At 35.2% G+C, this 18,890-nt stretch overlaps 1 protein-coding gene across 4 annotated transcripts in view; it reads left to right on the forward strand.

Annotated features, from left to right (window-relative positions):
* PALS1 (protein associated with LIN7 1, MAGUK p55 family member) overlaps positions 1–18,890 on the forward strand; it is a 107,138-nt gene that overhangs the window by 69,712 nt on the left and 18,536 nt on the right. For all 4 annotated transcript variants that reach the window (XM_081229978.1, XM_081229980.1, XM_081229979.1 and 1 more), the window contains exons 7-12: positions 55–216; positions 2,054–2,131; positions 12,183–12,366; positions 15,357–15,428; positions 15,782–15,853; positions 18,148–18,315. In XM_081229978.1, the coding sequence (XP_081086104.1) occupies positions 55–216; positions 2,054–2,131; positions 12,183–12,366; positions 15,357–15,428; positions 15,782–15,853; positions 18,148–18,315 (736 nt within the window). The remainder of the gene's footprint in view (positions 1–54; positions 217–2,053; positions 2,132–12,182; positions 12,367–15,356; positions 15,429–15,781; positions 15,854–18,147; positions 18,316–18,890) is intronic.

Consider the following 18,890-nt stretch of genomic DNA (forward strand, 5'->3'; position numbering starts at 1 on the left):
TTGAACAAAAATATTGCATTTTTATTTAAATATTGGCTATTGAATTTTTTTAAGGGTGCTACAGTTCGTAATGAAATGGATTCTGTCATCATTAGTCGGATAGTAAAAGGAGGTGCTGCAGAAAAAAGTGGTCTGTTACATGAAGGGGATGAAGTTCTGGAGATCAATGGCATTGAAATTCGGGGGAAAGATGTCAATGAGGTTTTTGACTTGTTGGTAAGTTGGCCCGGGTAGAAGAATAATTGATAGACTCTCAAAAGCCTCCTTTGTTATTGGACTTAAGAATAAAATATTTAAAAAGCATTTTAAAAATAACTGTTAAGATCTCTATACAATTTCTAGCATAATATTCCCATGGTATAGTTGTTTCCACAATATTTATTAGTAGAATTTTATTCTTGTGGGGGTGGAGGTGCTACTGATTTTTTTTTCTTTGTTACTACCAGGTATATTTTATTCACCTCTGAAATCACTAATAATAACTCATTCAAAAATACATGTATTAAATGCCTACTGTGTGCTAACTGCTAGGGAAACAGTAACAAAGTTCACATCCTCAATGATTTTTATGTTCATTTTGGTTTTTTATTACCTACAATTGATTGTTGTTTCCTTAGCAATATTAGATGATAACAGTGGTATAGATCTACATTGTTCAATATAATAACCATTAGTTACATGTGCTAGTTATTTCTATTTAAATTAAGTAAAATTTAAAATTCAGTTCCTCATTCTTACTAGCTGCATTTCAGATGCTCAAGAAGTGTATGTTACTAATGGCTATCGTATGAAGGTGTAGATATAGGAATATGGCATTCTGCAATTCCAGTCCACTGATCAGAGTTCCGTCATCATAGAAAGTTCTGTTAGACAGTGGTGGTATAATCAGGAGGCCATTTAGAGCCAACTTTTGAGGGTGATTTATGATCACTTCATATATACCCATCAATCAGATTTATATTCTTATTTACTTAATATCAGTTGTTACATTAGAATCTCTCCTATCTGCTGACCTCTACTGAAGAATCTAGAAAACATCCTCACACCCTTATTGTCACCCAGTCCCATTCATTGCTTTGATAGCACAAAGTGCCAGTGGTCATTGTTCTCAGCCCTTGTTTTACTGGCTGCTGTCTCTAGATTGAGTACTGCTCCCTGCTGTCTCAGGACCAGAAGTGTGATTACTGTCTAGGCTGAAGGTAGCTGAGCAAGGTGGGCATTGGTGTACAGATGTCCCTTGGTATCCATGGGGGATTGGTTCCAGGGCCCCCATGGATACCAAAATCTATGGATGCTCAAGTCCCTTACATAAAATGGCATGGTTTTTGCATATAAGCTACGTACATCCTCCAGTATACTTTAAATAATCTCTAGATTATTTATAATACCTAATACAATGTAAATGCTAAGTAAATAGCTGTTTACAGGTGGCAAAATCAAGTTTTGCATTTTGGAACTTTCTGGAATTTTTTTCCATCCGCGGTTGGTTGAATTCACAGATATGGAACCCATGAATACGGAGGGCCGACTGTACTGGAAAATAATAGAGAACCTAGCAGTAAGATTCTATACAGTTATAAAATAGAATGAATGACAGAGACAAAGCATCTGGGAAGTAAGAATATTTGTGTACTTGCATTGCTTTTCTAATCCAAGTAAAATTACTATTTCAAATTCTACTGTATTAAAATCGATGTATGTCAGAGTAGGTGACCCTGAAGTGCTGCAGTGTCTCCCAGTCCTTCACTGTGGAATCTTCCAAACTTAAACTTAATGGAAGACAGAAACCCAAGACTTATGGGGTAAGTGGCTTTTCCCAGTGGACGAGAGGACCAAAATTGCACAATGTCATATTCCTGGGTAGCTCTATAATGGAGTCCACGAAAGGCATAATTTGTGCTTCCTGATAAAATGGGATTCATCTTTTCCAGTTTTTTTTTTTAAGTCTCCTTGGGGTTCCAGAATAGTCCAGTTTAGGGACTATTGATCATAAGATCATGGAATGATTTTCATAAATACAGCTTTTTTAAAAAATGTACTTTTTCTGTTACAGTCTGATATGCATGGTACTTTGACATTTGTTCTGATTCCCAGTCAACAGATCAAGCCACCTCCTGCTAAGGAAACAGTAGTAAGTGATTTTTTTAATGTTCATTATTTATTTTCTGATGGCTACTGTTTACTTTTTTCTTAATTAACAAACTTTATTTTTTAAGAGTATTTTTAGGGGACTTCCCTGGTGGCACAGTGTTTAAGAATCTGCCTGCCAATGCAGGGGACACGGGTTCAATCCCTGGTCTGGGATCCCACATGCCACGGAGCAACTAAGCCCGTGCGCCACAACTACTGAGCCTGAACTCTAGAGCCCGCGAGCCACAACTACTGAGCCTGTGCACCACAACTACTAAGCCTGTGCACCACAACTACTGAAGCTCACGCTCTAGGGCCCGCGTGCTGCAACTGCTGAGCCCGTGTGCTGCAACTACTGAAGCCCACACACCTAGAGCCAGTGCTCCGCAAGAAGAGAAGCCACTGCAATGAGAAGCCCACGCACTACGACGAAGAGTAGCCCCCACTTGCCACAACTAGAGAAAGGCTGCATGCAGCAACAAAGACCCAATGCAGCCAGAAAAAATAAATAAATAAATAAAAAAGAGTAGTTTTAGGTTCGCAGCAAAATTGAGCAGAAAGTAGAGTTCCCACATAACTCCCACTCTCACACGTGCACAACCTCCCCTGCTATCAACATTCTACACCAGAGTGGTGTATCTGTTACATTGGTGAATTGATGGTTTCATTATTACCCAAAGTTCATAGTTTACTTTAGGATTCAATTTTGGCGTTGTACATCCTATGAGTTTTGACAAATGTATAATTACATATATCTACCATCGTAAAGTACAGAATAGTTTCACTGCCCTAAAAATCCTCTACGCTCTGCTTATCATCACTTCCTCCCGCCAACCCATGGCAACCACACTGTCTTGACTGCGATGGTTTACCTTTTCCAGAATGTCATATAGTTGGAATCTTACAGTATGTAGTCTTTTCAAATTGGCTTTTTTCCACTAGTGGTAAGCATTTAAGTCCTCCATGTCTTTTCATAGCTTGATAGCTCCTTTCTTCTTAGCACTGAATAATATTCCATTGTCTGGATATACAACAGTTTACCCACACACCTACTGAAGGACATTTTGGTTGCCTCCAAGTTTTGGTAGCTATGAACAAACACCCCTGTGGAGGTTTTTCTGTGGATATAAGTTTTCAGCTCATTAATACCAAGGAATTGAAAACCTCAACCAAAACATGCACAGCAATGTTTATCATTTGAGCATCAGAAATGTCACTCTAAATACTTCTTGCACTTAAGTAAAAACAGGTAAATTCAATAGATTTTATTTAAATAAATATGACATTAATATTTCAAAGTAAACTCTGAAAAGTAAAAAAATAGAAAATACTTCTTTTTCAGAATTTTTATGACTTATAATGTTCAACTTTGTCTTTTTCTGTCAGTATAGGTGGGTTTATTTAACTTAAATATGCTTAGTGTAGTGGGAAAAAGTGCTTTTTACAAAGTATGCACAACTCTTAATTTAGAATGTGTATTGCTCTTTATGTTAAATACTCTAGCTATAGTAAAAAACACACTTCATTACCATATGATCCAGCAATTCCACTCAGATCCTAAGAGAACTGAAGACATACCTCTTTGCAAAAACTTGTACATGAATGTTCAAAACAGCATTTTTCATAGTAGCCAGAAGGTAGAAACAACTCAGATGTTTGCCAGCTGATGAATGGAAAACAAAATATGGTATATCCATAGAATGGGATATTTGGCAGTTAAAAGGAATAAAGTACTGATATATGCTACAACATGGATGAACCTTGAAAAAATTATGCTAAGTGAAAGAAGCCATTCACAAAAGGCCGTGTATTGGGTTCATTTATATAAAATGTCCAGAATGGGTAAGTCCATAGAGACAGAAAGTAAATTAGTAGTTACTTAGGTGAAAGGGTGGGGATTTAGGAGGGAATAAGAGTGATTCCCAATCAGTAGGGCTTTGATAAAAATGTTCTAAAATTGTGATTGCACGACTGTAAATTTACTAAAAACCACCCAACTGCACACATGGGTGACTTGTATAGCATATGAATTATGTCTCAATAAAGCTGTTAAAAAGTCGTAGACTTGGGCTTCCCTGGTGGCGCAGTGGTTGGGAGTCCGCCTCCCAATGCAGGGGACACGGGTTCGTGCCCCGGTCTGGAGGATCCCACATGCCGCGGAGCGGCTGGGCCCGTGAGCCATGGCCGCTGAGCCTGCACGTCCGGAGCCTGTGCTCCGCGGCGGGAGAGGCCACAACAGTGAGAGGCCCGCATACCGCAAAAAAAAAAAAAAAAAAAAGTCATAGACTTCAGTGTGCTGGATTAACATGGTAGCCTGATGTATTGCATCTGTTACTATTCTTAATTTTTGTACAAGCATAACAATTTGAAAGGGAACACAGTTTCATTTTTTTCTTAATATTTCATCACAGTTATGTTTTATATTTGGCTATCGTTCCATCTTTTCCCTTTATTGGAACATACTGAAGTCAGTGTTGCATTTGCAACCTTCCTTCTGTTTAAAGTTCTTTGTAGGAAGAGAAATGAGGAAATAGTTTGTCTTTGAATTTCAACAGCCTTATTCTCAGTGCACTAGTCTTTTCCACATATCTCTCCCATGAACAAGCGTGAACTTCAAAAGTAGCTATGCAGTGTGAGGAGACACAACAGAAGAAGGTTGGAATATTTGCTTACTTATGTGACTTTAACAAGAAAGGGAGAGAAAGGAGAAGAAAAGATGCTAGGCTTATCCCTTTTAGAATACAGCATTTGATGGGTAGAGGTGTTTTCAAAATAGAAATTGTGTGCAATATTTTTTTCCCTTCATTTTCTCCTTTCATTGAGAAGAACTCTCAATTGCAATATCTCTTGTAAAGTTTTTATCAAACTTAAACAGGTTTGAAATGAACTACTATTATTAATGCTCGCATGGAAGATTTCCACAAGGAAAACAGTGATAGTATATCATAATTTTATTTGGCATATGCAGAATAATTTTATATTGGATTAGTGATTTTAAGAAATAACCATTTTTTAAAACTGAAGTATAGTTTTTGTTTTGTTTTGTTTTGTTTTTTTGCGGTACGCGGGCCTCTCACTGCTGTGGCCTCTCCCGTTGTGGAGCACAGGCTCCGGACGCGCAGGCTCAACGGCCATGGCTCACGGGCCCAGCCGCTCCGTGGCATGTGGGATCTTCCCGGACCGGGGCACGAACCCACATCCCCTGCATCGGCAGGTGGACTCTCAACCACTGTGCCACCAGGGAAGCCCAAAATTGAAGTATAGTTGATTTACAATGTTATGTTAGTTTCTGGTGTACAGCAGAGTGATTCAGATATCTGTCTATTCTTTTTCATATTGTTTTTCATTATGGTTTATTACAGGATATTGATTATCATTCCCTGTGCTATTCAGTAGGACCTTGTTGTTTAACTGTTTTATATATAGTAGTTTGTATCTGCTAATCCCAAACTCCTAATTTATCCCTCCCCCACCCCCTTTCTGTTTTGGTAGCGGTAAGTTTGTTTTCTACTTCTGTGGGTCTGTTTCTGTTTTGTAAATAAGTTCATTTGTATCATATTTTAGATTTCACATATAAGTGACACCATATGGCACTTGTCTTTCTCTTTCTGACTTCACTTAGTATGATAATCTCTAGGTCCATCCATGTTGCTGCAGATGGCATTATTTCATTCTTTTTTATGGCTGAGTAGTATTCCATTGTATATGTACCACATCTTCTTTATCCATTCATCTGTTGATGGACATTTAGGTTGCTTCCATGTCTTGGCTATTGTAAATAGTGCTGCTATGAACACTGGGGTGCGTATATCTTTTTTCATATTAGAGTTTAATTAGAACCAATTTATTAAGCATAATTATGGTACAGGTCAGGATCTAGTAAGAGCAACAAAAGGTTATCATTCTGATGTATGTTTTGTGATGTTAGAAAGAAACATGCGTTTAAGATAACTTTAAAATAGGTGTTATCTGAAACTCCATCATAATCACTTGCTGAATTATAACATTACAAATGGCAAGACTAAGCTGTGTCAGGAGAAGTACTCCCTTATTTGGTAAATTTCTTTTGTATCACACATAGCAGCCAGGGGCTGCTCCATTGGTTTCAGTGGACAAAAGTCTTGACACCTTTGTACTTTAGTTTCCTAGGTTACTGGCACATTTGTCTGAGGAAACATATACATTGCTTAAGCTGCAGTTACGTTCTCCCTGCATTGACTAAAAGAAAAGTTGGAGTTCCCAGAGAAGTGTGTACAATTTTAGATTATTTCACAATATAATTGAAATAAATATTGAAGGGAGGAAATAGAATATTTGAGCCGAAGGCACTTTTTTCATCTAGTCTAATGCCCAAATAAAAACAGGAGTAAATTGAAATGTAGGGGATCACACTAGTTATTAGTGATGGAATATGCACTAGAAAATTCAGAGATTATTGATTGTCCAATAAGTGTTAGCTGTCACTATGATTACTTACTTTGTGCCAGGCACAATACTAATTGTTCTACATGTGTTATCTCATTTAGTCCTTATAGTATCCCTTTTAAGTATAGCTATCTTTATTACTCCCATATAACAAGCATTGCAACTAGAATTAGAAAGGTCAAGTTAATTGCCCAAGCCCACTATTGGTGAGTGACTGAGCCAGGACTAGAACCCATGCCTATTCCAGAACTTTTGCTCTTAACTGCTGTGTAATATAACAGGTACTGTCCCACAAAGCTACTAAATGTTAGAAGGTTTCTGTATTACTGTTTATTATCAGTCCGAAGAAAATAATTACAATACCATGATAGAAAATTGTAACTATGGATGAATTAACCTGTTAGTAGCTATATGATATGATAGTGAGTCTGGATTATGAGTACAACGAAAGCATATTATGAGACTTTAGTATTTGAAATTGAGGTAGGATCTCTTCTGTCTGTAGGATACTTGATAACTCAAATAATGCTGGGAGCATGACTGAAGTCTCTTGATTTGGGGGGTCTGGGCTGGGAGTATGGGAGAAAGATGTAGTTTTAGGGGAATTTAAAGACTTAGGAGGATACTAAAATCACAGTTCAGGGATACAAACCATAGAATTAGCCACTAGGCCAGTGGTATTAATAATTGAAATATTATGGGCCCCAAATAGTTTTTTTCCTCACAGTGAATATCTGCTTGATCCCTTTTGTGTACTAGGGCACTGTGCTAATAAGTGCTAGCTTTATAATAATGAACATGACATTAATTATAGTTTTCAGTAAGTGATAAGATGGAAATCAATAGAATATGAACACAGAGAATAAAAGGAGGTGGGATTGATCATATAAGGTTGGCAGGAAAGGCCTCCTGGAGGAGACAACATGAAGCTGAGACCTGCAGAATGCGATGAAACCAAGCCTGTTAATTACCAGAAGGGCTTCCAGGTATAATCTCTAAAGAACTTTGTGTTTGGAAAGCCTGTAGGAATGGAGCAAAGTAGGGGAGTAGAAAGGTGAAGAGGGAATTCTAAGAGATGAGGCTTGAGAGGTAGATAGGGCCAGGTCAAGTAAGTCTTCTTGGCCATGGCAGGGAGTTTGCATTTCAAATACAGTAACATGGTCTGATTTGTATTTAAAAACAAAACACATCTGGCTGCTGGGTGGAAATTGGATTAGTAGAGCCAATAATGGAAGCAAGGAGATTTAGGAAACTGTTGCTGAAGCCATTATAAAGTATGATGTTGACTTTTAAATTTCGATGATAGCAGTGGCAGTGGAGAATATGAATCAGGCTATGTTCTGAAGTAGAAATGACAGGACTCTGTAATGAATGTGGAGAGTAAAGGATAGGGAAGAAGCAAGGATGCTCAAACAACTGGGTGGATAGTGGTGGTGCTTACTAACAGGAAATGTAGAGGAATAACTGGTTTGGGGAGAAAAATCCAAAGGTTTATTTTATAGATTTGAGATACCTGAGAGGCATTCAGGTAGAGATATTGAATGCATAGAATAGAATATATCATTTTGGAATTCTAAGGAGAGATCTGGGCCATGGTTGTATTTATTGTGGGGAAATCAGGTCAGGGGAACAGTCTGTTTATATGTACTTTATGTGTTTGTAAAAAAAAATTCTACAGATTTAAAAAAATGATAGGTTAAGGATTGTTCGAAGCCTATGAAGATATCTGGGTTGAAAGGAAAGGTTGAGAAGCACTGCCATCCAGTATACTTACTTTTCTCTTAGAGATATAAAATGTATAATATAATTTTCATCTTAATTTTTTCTCATTTGGAAGAAGATCTGGAATTTTACAATGCAATTTTTATATACATTTTTATAAATATTTTATCAGAAGATGAAAAAATATTGAAAATTTCAGTGTATAGTATATTAGATGGACATCCCCTTTCAGGTTAGGGCAGTTGCTCTATTAAGTTTGCTGTTACCCTAAGGTTCATATTTTTGTCTGCCTACTACTACTAACCATTAACTGGATGCCCCACAGATATCCCAAATTTCTCCTGTTAAAAATGGAAGAGAGCAAATAATAAAGATATTCCTTCTTGAATGGGCATCGGAGAGGAGGAATCTCAGCATGAGAAGAAGGAATTTGAAAACTGTTGCTTGACACTGCAAAGGCTTTTCTTGCTGCTGCCCTTAGTTTTACAATCTGCCTTATGGTAAAGTTTAGGCCAAAGACAAAAGAAGACACACTTTCACTATTTTCTCTTCTATAAGTAATGTTTAAAGTTAGAGATAAATCTAGTATAATAAGAAATACAGAAATAAAAATTACAAGGAAAAATTATTTTTGAGCATTGAATCCCTTAGAAAAGATGTAAATAAATTAAGGAATTATTATTCCTTTACTGTGTTCCCATCATTTGGATTTCAAATGTGCTTTAAAAAAGGGGGCAAGGAGAAAAATGTTGGACTGGCAGGTAATTGTGTCTAAAAAGCCCTGTAATTTAAAATTTAAACAGATGATTTTGTTTGGATTAGAAATCAGACATTGTTTTGGTCAGATACATTGTACTGATACTACAGCATTGTTAAACCCTGGAGCTTTCCTATAGGGGTCGGCATCTCTCCTTCATTTAAAAAGGACTCTGTTTTCTTTTGTATGGGAAAGGAAATAAATTAGCCACTAACAGAGCTGAAGAGGAAAGATTGCTGGAGATAACTGCTAGAGCTGATAAGAACTGCAGTGGAATACAGGGATACTTCAGAGATATTGCAGGTTCGGTTCCAGACCACTGCAATAAAGTGAGTCACACTGTATCTGCAAAATGCAGTAAAGTGAAACACAATAAAACAAGGTATGCCTATATATAAATAGAAGTCACATAGTACATGTCAAGTCAATACTCAGACTTTTACTCAGTCCAATGGTTAATTTCCCTGATATGAAATAAACTTTGCTCTCAATTTTACTCCTCTTCCCAGCCTGCACAAAGAGGGGCCTCATTCCAAACCAACTAAATCTGAATAGTCGAGAGGTAAGACCTAAGCAGAGTAGGGAGAAAAGCATCTCTGGGTGATTTTGTTTGGCCTCTGGCAAAGGACATAGACTTAGATACAGCATCCTCACTGGTCTATTTAGTTTAGTTCCCTGAGATTTTAGGGTACATCTTAAACAGCATGTATGTAACAATTATCCAAGGAACCTAATTAAAATACAGAGTCTGAAAGTTTGAGACGTGGCATAAGAAGTCAGTATTTTAATAAACATCCTAGCAGGTGTTCTGAGCAAAACAGTTTGAAAACAACATGCTGGGTATTGATTTCAGAAAATGATTTGATAAAATCATCAGTCAGGCTGACAAGTAGTCTGATTTCATGGATCTTTGAAAAGCCTGATAATAAAATGATCTCTCCACCACCATAAATGATGCCTATAATTTCATGTTCAGATTGCCAAGATTGTTTGACTAAAAAGCAACAATTTAAACAGATGTAGAAGCATTATTGATTAACAGGAATGGTACTCAAGCAGAGATTTTTTTTTAATCAACCTGTAGATTAGAGACCTCATGCCAGGATTACAAGATTGTATGTATAGTCTTTTTACCCAGTCTCTCAACTGTTTTGACTCACTACTACCCTGTATAACTCTCTAAAATTCATTTTTGGTTTTAACTGACAAAGTTTTCAAGATTTTATTAAAAAGTCTGTTTTTCATATCAAGAATAAGGCTGTTCAGGGCACACTCCAGTTGGAATGCAGCAGAACACTGTTAAATTGAGTGAGGTATCTTAAACATATTTAATCCAAGAGTGTGTACTATGTGATTCCATTTATATGAAGTAAAATACAGAGAAACTAATCTATGCTAGAAATCAGGGTGATGTTTACCCTTGGAGGACAAAACTAATCTATGCTAGAAATCAGGATGATGTTTATTTATCCTTGGAGGGCATAGCATGGCTAGTGACTGAAAGGAACGTGAGGCGGGGCTTCTGAGGTGCTGGTGATATTCTGGTTCTTGATTTGGGTGCTGTTACACAGGTTTGTTTTGTTTATGAAAATTAATTGAGCTATACATTTAGGATTTTGTGTACTATTTGAACTTATGTAGTACATCAATGAAAAGCTACCCCCCAAAAAGCAGACTAGCATTTAAGTTCTATATTTTAAACTGAATCACTTGCTTTACTTAAGTGTTGCTGTTTGTATATTGAGACTTAGATTTCCTCATTTCCTATTTATAGCAGTAAAATATTTTTCTGAAATGAAAAAATACAGTATTCTTTATCTAAAGATACCTTCAAAATTTCTGAAAGAGGCTGTTGCTTTCATGAGGATTCTTGGTTATTATAATGGAGGGATATGTGTTATATATATATCACTTAAAAAGTATTTTATCAAATTTCATATAGTCTTATTATTGATTGAGAATAGTCAATTTTTTAAGTGTTTCAGGAGCTGAAAAAAGATAGTGTTTTCTCATAAAATAGTTTTTGAAGCAGACCAGTATTATCTTTATGATTGGTGGCCTCAATCATGGTTAGGGTAAAAGGCTTAAGGAAAGTCAAACAACAATTGGATAGAAAAGGACTCAGAATTATAAAATTCTTAGGCTGTCAATCAAGTGCCTGGCTCACTGAGCCCAAACCTGAAATATAACCTATGTGGGGCAGAAAAACTCATTGAAAATAGGTGTAGGATTTTGTTAGATGAAAATGGGCTTCTTACAGATTTTGGAAATGTCACATGCCATTTGACCAGCTTGGATAAAAAGTACAGATAGGGGAGTTAAAGAGAATATTAATTCCTTGATACTTCCTAAAAAGTAAGAATACTTTGTTTATCTTATAGAAGTATATTGAAGAAAATAGCATCAGAAATAACTTAGCTTTCAATAAGGTTCATGTGACTTCTTACCTTTAGTGCTGAGAGCGTTAACAGTTTTTAGATATGCAAAACCACAGTTAACAAAAATTTTAACTTGTACCACTAGTAATAAAGCCTATGTATAGAACACGATAGGAATGATTATACACTTGATTTAGATAATTTTAGCAGTTTAGGGTGTCATTCTTTATGAACCTAAACATATCCCTTTAGAAGAAACTCTGAAAGAGATTAAGGCACAGTCGCACTGACAGTGTGGTCAAGAAGGGATGATGGCACCAGGGAAACTGACACTCACCTGCTTAGATGACAGATGTGGGAAGGTTTACAGTCTACCTTTCCTGGTAGTAGTGGTTTAGAAATTACATACCTTACTGCAGAGTCATTGTTTTCACAGGTCAGGAATGGAAGGGGAGGAAGTCTCTATTACATTCCTTCTGCTTCTATCAAACCTTTGAGGCCCCTTAGCACCTCAGCTTGTTAGCAGCTAACAGTGCAGTGTTTTGCATACTCTTGTACATGTTTGCAATCAACAGGACTGTCTTAACTGAAGAAAACAGATGAGTCTGGGAAAATTCTGCTCCCAAAACATGGTTACTAGACTAACCTCCCTTCTTTCAATTCATAATATCTTTGCACTAATGAAAAATGTAACATTTTAATTATATTTATGCTGAAGATTTTGTGTTGCCATTATTGTTGTTTTTACTTTTACCCTTTTTATCTTTTAGATCCATGTAAAGGCTCATTTTGACTATGACCCCTCAGATGACCCTTATGTTCCATGTCGAGAGTTAGGTCTGTCTTTTCAAAAAGGGGATATACTTCATGTAATCAGTCAAGAAGATCCAAATTGGTGGCAGGCCTACAGGGAAGGGGATGAAGATAATCAGCCTCTAGCTGGGCTTGTTCCAGGTAAGAGACAGTATAGTAGAAAGTGCAAAGTTTAAAAAAAAACATTTAAAATACAAATCTTCAAAGAGAAAAACTCACTTTTTCATGCCTTTTGAAAAATGATGTAAATACTTTTTCACGTTGTTGATTTTTATGTTGTATCTGTAACATAAGTATCTTGAATATAAATTAACCAATTTGTTGGGCTTTAGAATGGAATTACGATATAATCTCATCAGCCAATCCCATGTTGTGCTACATTCACTGTAAGTACATTGAGACTACCCTGTTTTCAAGGCAACAAAACTTGTATTGAACAACAAAAGCATCAAGGCAACAAAACTTACACTGTAACAGGAGATTATCATCAACTGGGGCATCAAACTTGGTATCTAAATAGGAATTTGTGAAGATGCATCACTTTATAAGGAATCAGGAGAGTAAGACTACTGAATTTATCTCTCCTAAGATATCTTAGGGTGGAAATAGGATGCCCCCAACTTTTCATTGAAGAAAACTCTCTAATTTAGACTATACTAAAATAAAACTTTAGCTCACATTGGACATTAAGATTATTAAGGGAACATATTTCTTCTAAAGAGTGAAGATGATGCTTAATGGAATGAAGTGTATAGATGTAATTTTTCCTACAAATTGTTCCTGCAGTTCCCAGGATGTGGGTATGGTGGAATGAGGGAAACAGAACCAAGGAAAGTATAATAAGATATCAGTGAAGGCAAAGGAATGCTTACAGAATGATGAAATGGGAATAAAGTGATAATTCATCGGCTTATTCACTCAAAATATACTGTTATATCAGACTGTATAAGGCACTGAGATAAGCTTCTCTTCCATATTTGATTTTAAAGCATATCCATTAATACTTTAATTATACATTAATGTAAAACAATATGTTTTTTTCTTTTCTGTGCCCTACTTTATAATACTTACATGGAATTGTCTATTACAGTACTTTGTACTGTATATTCTCAGTTTGTAAACTTCTAGGCCAGTGACTACATCTTACTTATTCTTTTAAATTTAGGCAGTATCTGCTAAATTAATAAATAGGTGGTTTTTAAAAATGGTTTTGCCAGAACTGGTGCTTCTGAATTAGACCTTCTAAGGCTCTTTTTTTTTTAAAAAAACTCTTCCAAGCCTTGTCTTTTGCCTATAACATCTTTTAGGGATTATACCTCCTATTAAACCTTAAGATTTTAAGCATAACAGATTTGGCTATAGAATTTGGCTTACAGTGAATGTGACTACAATACATTGTGTGTATAATAAAGTCACAGCCACAAATCATCTGCTTTAAAACCCCAAAGCTGGAGATTCTGTGTATACTGGCTTATATATCAAGGAAGGAGGAATGGGCTTCTTATATTAAGTTCAGAGGATGATACTATACCCTTGATTCTTCACAGTAACAGTTACAGGAACATTCCTCTAGAGTCCTGGGGTACTGGGCAGCCATTATGGTTCGTAGTGCTTGTGCCAGATATCAGTTTGATATCTTTCACCATGTCAGCTTTAGCCCTTAAATACTTAGAACTAATATCTATTGACTGATTGATTACATTGAGTTTCTGAAAATATATAGATAAATCAAGGAAATTTTAGTGATACCATTTGTAAGTCTTTTTATAGGACAAATAAATGGACCCATGTTAGTTTGATTTTGACGGTTTTCTGTCAGAAGGATTTCTAAGAGGTTATAATGTCCATCTCCCACTAATGTCTGCTTCTATTTCAAAAACAGTCTACACGCAAGAGGGAAAAGATATGGGAACATATGTATATGTATAACTGATTTGCTTTGTTATAAAGCAGAAACTAACACACCATTGTAAAGCAATTATACTCCAATAAAGATGTAAAAAAAAAAACAGTCTACATATGTGTGTACTATAAAAATGTGCTATAGCAGTACATTAATGTTTTTAAACATTTTAATATGTAAATTATTTAAATTATTTTCTTTTTTTTCTAAATCTGTTGAAATCAAATACCTTTTTAAAAAATTTAATGCTCTTAAAAATTTCCCTATAGTCATAGCTACTTGTTTTATCTAGAAACACAATCTACAGCTTCTGGAGATAACTTGATTTCTTTTAATGCTTTTTATGTATATCAAACTCAATACTGTTTTTGCTTGTGCTCTTATAAAATGCACTAAGTTCAACAGATTATCCCAACATAGATGGAATTTGCTTATTGATTTTTAAGAATCTCTGGCCTGAAATGGAAAGAATTAAATATAAAAATTAAATATAAAAGTAGAACTCGAATTCAGAATTTTCTAACTAAAACCACTTTTATCCTTCAGAAAAAAAATACATTTGATTCTAAGGTAGATGTCTGAAAAGAACATGAAAATCAGAAACCTTGAAAGCCTCCTATATTAAAATCTTAATCCTGAGAGGAAAAACGTAATAGGTTTTTCATTTATTTGTATCATGGGTAGCTTAAGGTAGAAATGAAAAATCTTTAAAGCATATACATACATACAAAGAAAAAGAGGGATTGAAAATGATAAATGCAAGGGAATGTGTTGAATGGTGTCTTGGAATCAAAAACTGGTGACTGTTTACATATTATTTTGGAAAGCTAACTCCTAGAATTAATTTGCTTGATTTGCAATAATTCAAATGATCAGAACCATTGTTAACATCCAGCACAGTGCTTTCCACATAGTAGGTGCTAAATGAAAACTTTGTAAAAATTGAACTATTAAATTTTCTAGCACTGGTTTGTTGTTTATCTTTTTTAATAGATGATATATAGTTCAGTAATACATGTTCTAGGATTGATTGAGAGCAAGGTTGAGACTTAATACTTTAACTGTTTGGAGCTTATAATCATAGTTGACATACTCTCATGTGGTGGCAGGAGGATTTATAAGGGAATATAAATGAAGAGTTACTTCTGGTGTTGTCCCTTGATTTAAAAAAAAATACTTCTATCCTTTTGACTTAACTATTTTACTCTTTTTCCTTTCTGCTTATTAGGGAAAAGCTTTCAGCAGCAAAGGGAAGCCATGAAGCAAACCATAGAAGAAGATAAGGAGCCAGAAAAATCAGGTTGGACACTTACATTCGACATTGAGGTTTCTTGGGTCTTCATCTGGAATCAGGTTTAGATTTACGTATCATACTGTCAAGAAAGATGTATTCATGGCAAGAGTGATGTGAGAAGCAAAACTGATTACCTTAGGACTGTAAAGGAAGGAGAGGATTTAAGTATTTAAGATTATCTATCTGTGATGTGAGATTACTGGAAAATTATAACTACTTCTCTGAAAAATAGTTCTTCTATGAACAATGTAACACGTGTCTATAAATTTAAAACTATTTGAGTTCTTCTATTTGAAATATGTAGCTTTATTCAAGGAAACAAATACCACATTTATACTTAGGTTTTTGATTCTCAACAGGAAAACTATGGTGTGCAAAGAAGAATAAAAAGAAGAGGAAAAAGGTTTTATATAATGCCAATAAAAATGATGGTAAGTTCCACTCTCAGATATAGTTGTATTTATATCCAAAAGAGGTCCATATCTAACACTTGAAAGAAATTAAATTGATATTTTCAGGTAATTTTATTTCTGGTCCTGGCCTCTTAATGTAACGTGTGCTTAATAAAGCCATTTAGCAGAAATTATTTTCTTTTGGAATCCTATGGGGAATGCACAGTTTTAAATTCTGAGAAAAACTGGTATAAAAATTATAGTACAATTTAGCATGTACAGTGTTATATTGATAGTTTCCTCATAAATTTTTTCCTACTTAAACTCTTTATTTGCAAAATTAATACATGTTTCTAACAAATTCTAACAATATAGCTGTATTTTAAGTAAAAAATGAACATTTTGTCTATAGTAACTCATGTCACCAAGGCAACCCATTCCATAGAGCCTGCTGACTGAGTCAGGCACACAGGAGAGTTTTTTGTTCTATTTTAATTTATTGTTAAGATTTAAAAAATGTTAAGTTGTAGCTTCTCTTAAAATCAAAAGCTCTAATAACACTGGGCTCTTATTCCCACATGACACTGGTCTGCTAGACCTGAACGATGGCTTTTGCCTTTATACTGGGCACCTACTTAGTTCAGCGGTCTCCGCCACATCCAATTTTTTATAAACCCAGCCTGATTTAGTGCTTTCATTACCTTCTCGGTTGGTCCTTATGGGCTTTAGAATTTGCTACCCCTTCTTTAATTCACATTAGAAACAAGCCAAATAATAAAGCAAAGGAAGTCTTTAACTTCTTACACAATTTATAAGGCTTATTTTTATTCTCTCAATACCCTGAAAATTTCTTAAGTGGCATAAATTAAACTAGTGAAAGTAAAATGTTATAGATTATTGGAAAATTTGATACAAAACTAAACCTGAGATTCCATCTACTATAATAAATTTTTTCCCCAAAATAAACATCCTTAATGCTAATTGATAGATTATGTAGCTAAGAAGATTTATTGGAATTTTAATCTTTTCCTCTATACTTGGGTAAGTGATTAATATCTGTTTCTTTATCTTTTGAAATACACTAAAATTAACTGGTTCAGCTCTAATAGCTGTTATATTATAATGTATCTACGTCTGTGAGTCAAAATGCTTCCACAGCCTGTACATGTTAGAAAGAAGGAACTTAGATTTTTCAGAGGGAAAAGCGTTTTGAGAAGGGAAGGAGTTACATTTCTGTTCATAGTGCTGTTATCATCATTAACATTTTTATTTATAACTATCATTTATAATAACTTCTATTCCAGGGGCAGTAACCTTCATCCATTTAGTTCTCAAAATAAATTCCTTGAGATTACAGATTAATGAATTCAAGTTCAGATATGAAAGTGGCCTGCTTAAGTTCTTACAGCTAATACATGGTTGAGTTGGAGTTTAAACAACTAGAGTTTGAGTTCCTGCTCTGTGCTCTGTGCTAAGCACTGACAAGATTAAGATGGTCCCCTGCCCCCATGGAAGTTATAGCTGACGGTCTGACTACACATCTGATGCTCTTACCCAGTTAGGTGAAGTAATATGATTGAGAAGATAGCAGGTCGCTAGTTGTCTGCCTGTGTTCTTACCACTTGACAGCTCTGATTTCCTCTGGATTATGGGCTTTAGGAATGTTACCCCACCTGTTATAATTTATACCTCTTCTTGAATCATGATCTCAGGTTAGTATTAGTATTCCAGAATAAAGTAAACGTAAGTGTAGAAAGTTGGATAGCATAGATAGGCTGTGTTTTCAAGTTATATGATCACAGAAAAGCATTCCAGCTTTCTCTGATAACACTAGTTGCAGCATTATTTGTAAATGTTCGTCTATGCCAGGTATTGTTTTCAGCATATACATTGTCTTCTCCTTAAACCAGCCCTCTAATTAAAGTATTAGTATCCCCATTTTACAAAAATGACAGATATTATTCTCATTAGTTTATCCCTTGGTGCCTCACCCTCTGTCAAAGTATTGGCTGCAAACTAGCTATTTTATAAGAATCAGTATAGTTATATTGTATTAAACATTCAAACACAGTATGAAACGAGAAGCAATAAACATTTCTAGAAGGATTAATATATTATTTGATTTATTTTCATAATCCTGGCAAGGATATAATGACATGGGAAAATACTCATGATATAATGCTACCTGGTTATTACTATCTTGATCCCAAAAGTTAAGCATTTTTAATGATAATAACTTGTGCTTTTTTTCAATTTTTTGAAAGATCTATGAGTATATATTTATTACATGTCAATAATTCTGTCTGAAGGGCTTAACTTTTTCTTTTTCAAAGATTATGACAATGAAGAGATCTTAACTTATGAGGAAATGTCACTTTATCATCAGCCAGCAAATAGGAAAAGACCTATCATTTTGATTGGTCCACAGAACTGTGGCCAGAATGAATTGCGTCAGAGGCTCATGAACAAAGAGAAAGACCGCTTTGCATCTGCAGTTCCTCGTAAGTTTGGATGCATTCCAATTTTTCTGTGCTTTTCAGCTTACCACCTTAGAACCTAACTGTGTAGGGAAGTTTTTCACCCATTTCATCAAGAGTGTTGTCCAAGAAAGAACTTTGTTTTAACCAAATCTTTTGAGAATTTGCTATTAAAGATAGTCACTCTTGATAAATATACATTTTTCCTAAGAGTATGGTACTAATTACTTTCTAAATGAATTTCAATTTGGGCCTCTTACAATGCCCTGCTCAGTATGGAATCAGCTCCTGGTTTTTTTTTTTGTTTTGTTTTGTTTTTTTAGTTTTATTTTCTATTTTATTTTTTATTGAAGTAGAGTTGAATTACAATGTTGTGTTAATTACTGCTGTACAGCAAAGTGACTCAGTTATATATATATACATTCATTTTCATATGCTTTTCCATTATAGTTTATCACAGGATGTGGAATACAGTTCTGTCTGCTATACAGTAGGGCCTTGTTGTTTATCCATTCTATATATACCAGTTTGCATCTGCTAACCCCAAACTCCCACTCCACCCCTCCCACACCCTCCCCTCCCCTTGGAAACCACTGGTC

The sequence above is a fragment of the Mesoplodon bidens genome (genome assembly GCF_964165515.1).
Source record: "Mesoplodon bidens genome assembly, chromosome: 3".
Classification (NCBI taxonomy): Eukaryota; Metazoa; Chordata; class Mammalia; order Artiodactyla; family Ziphiidae; genus Mesoplodon; species Mesoplodon bidens.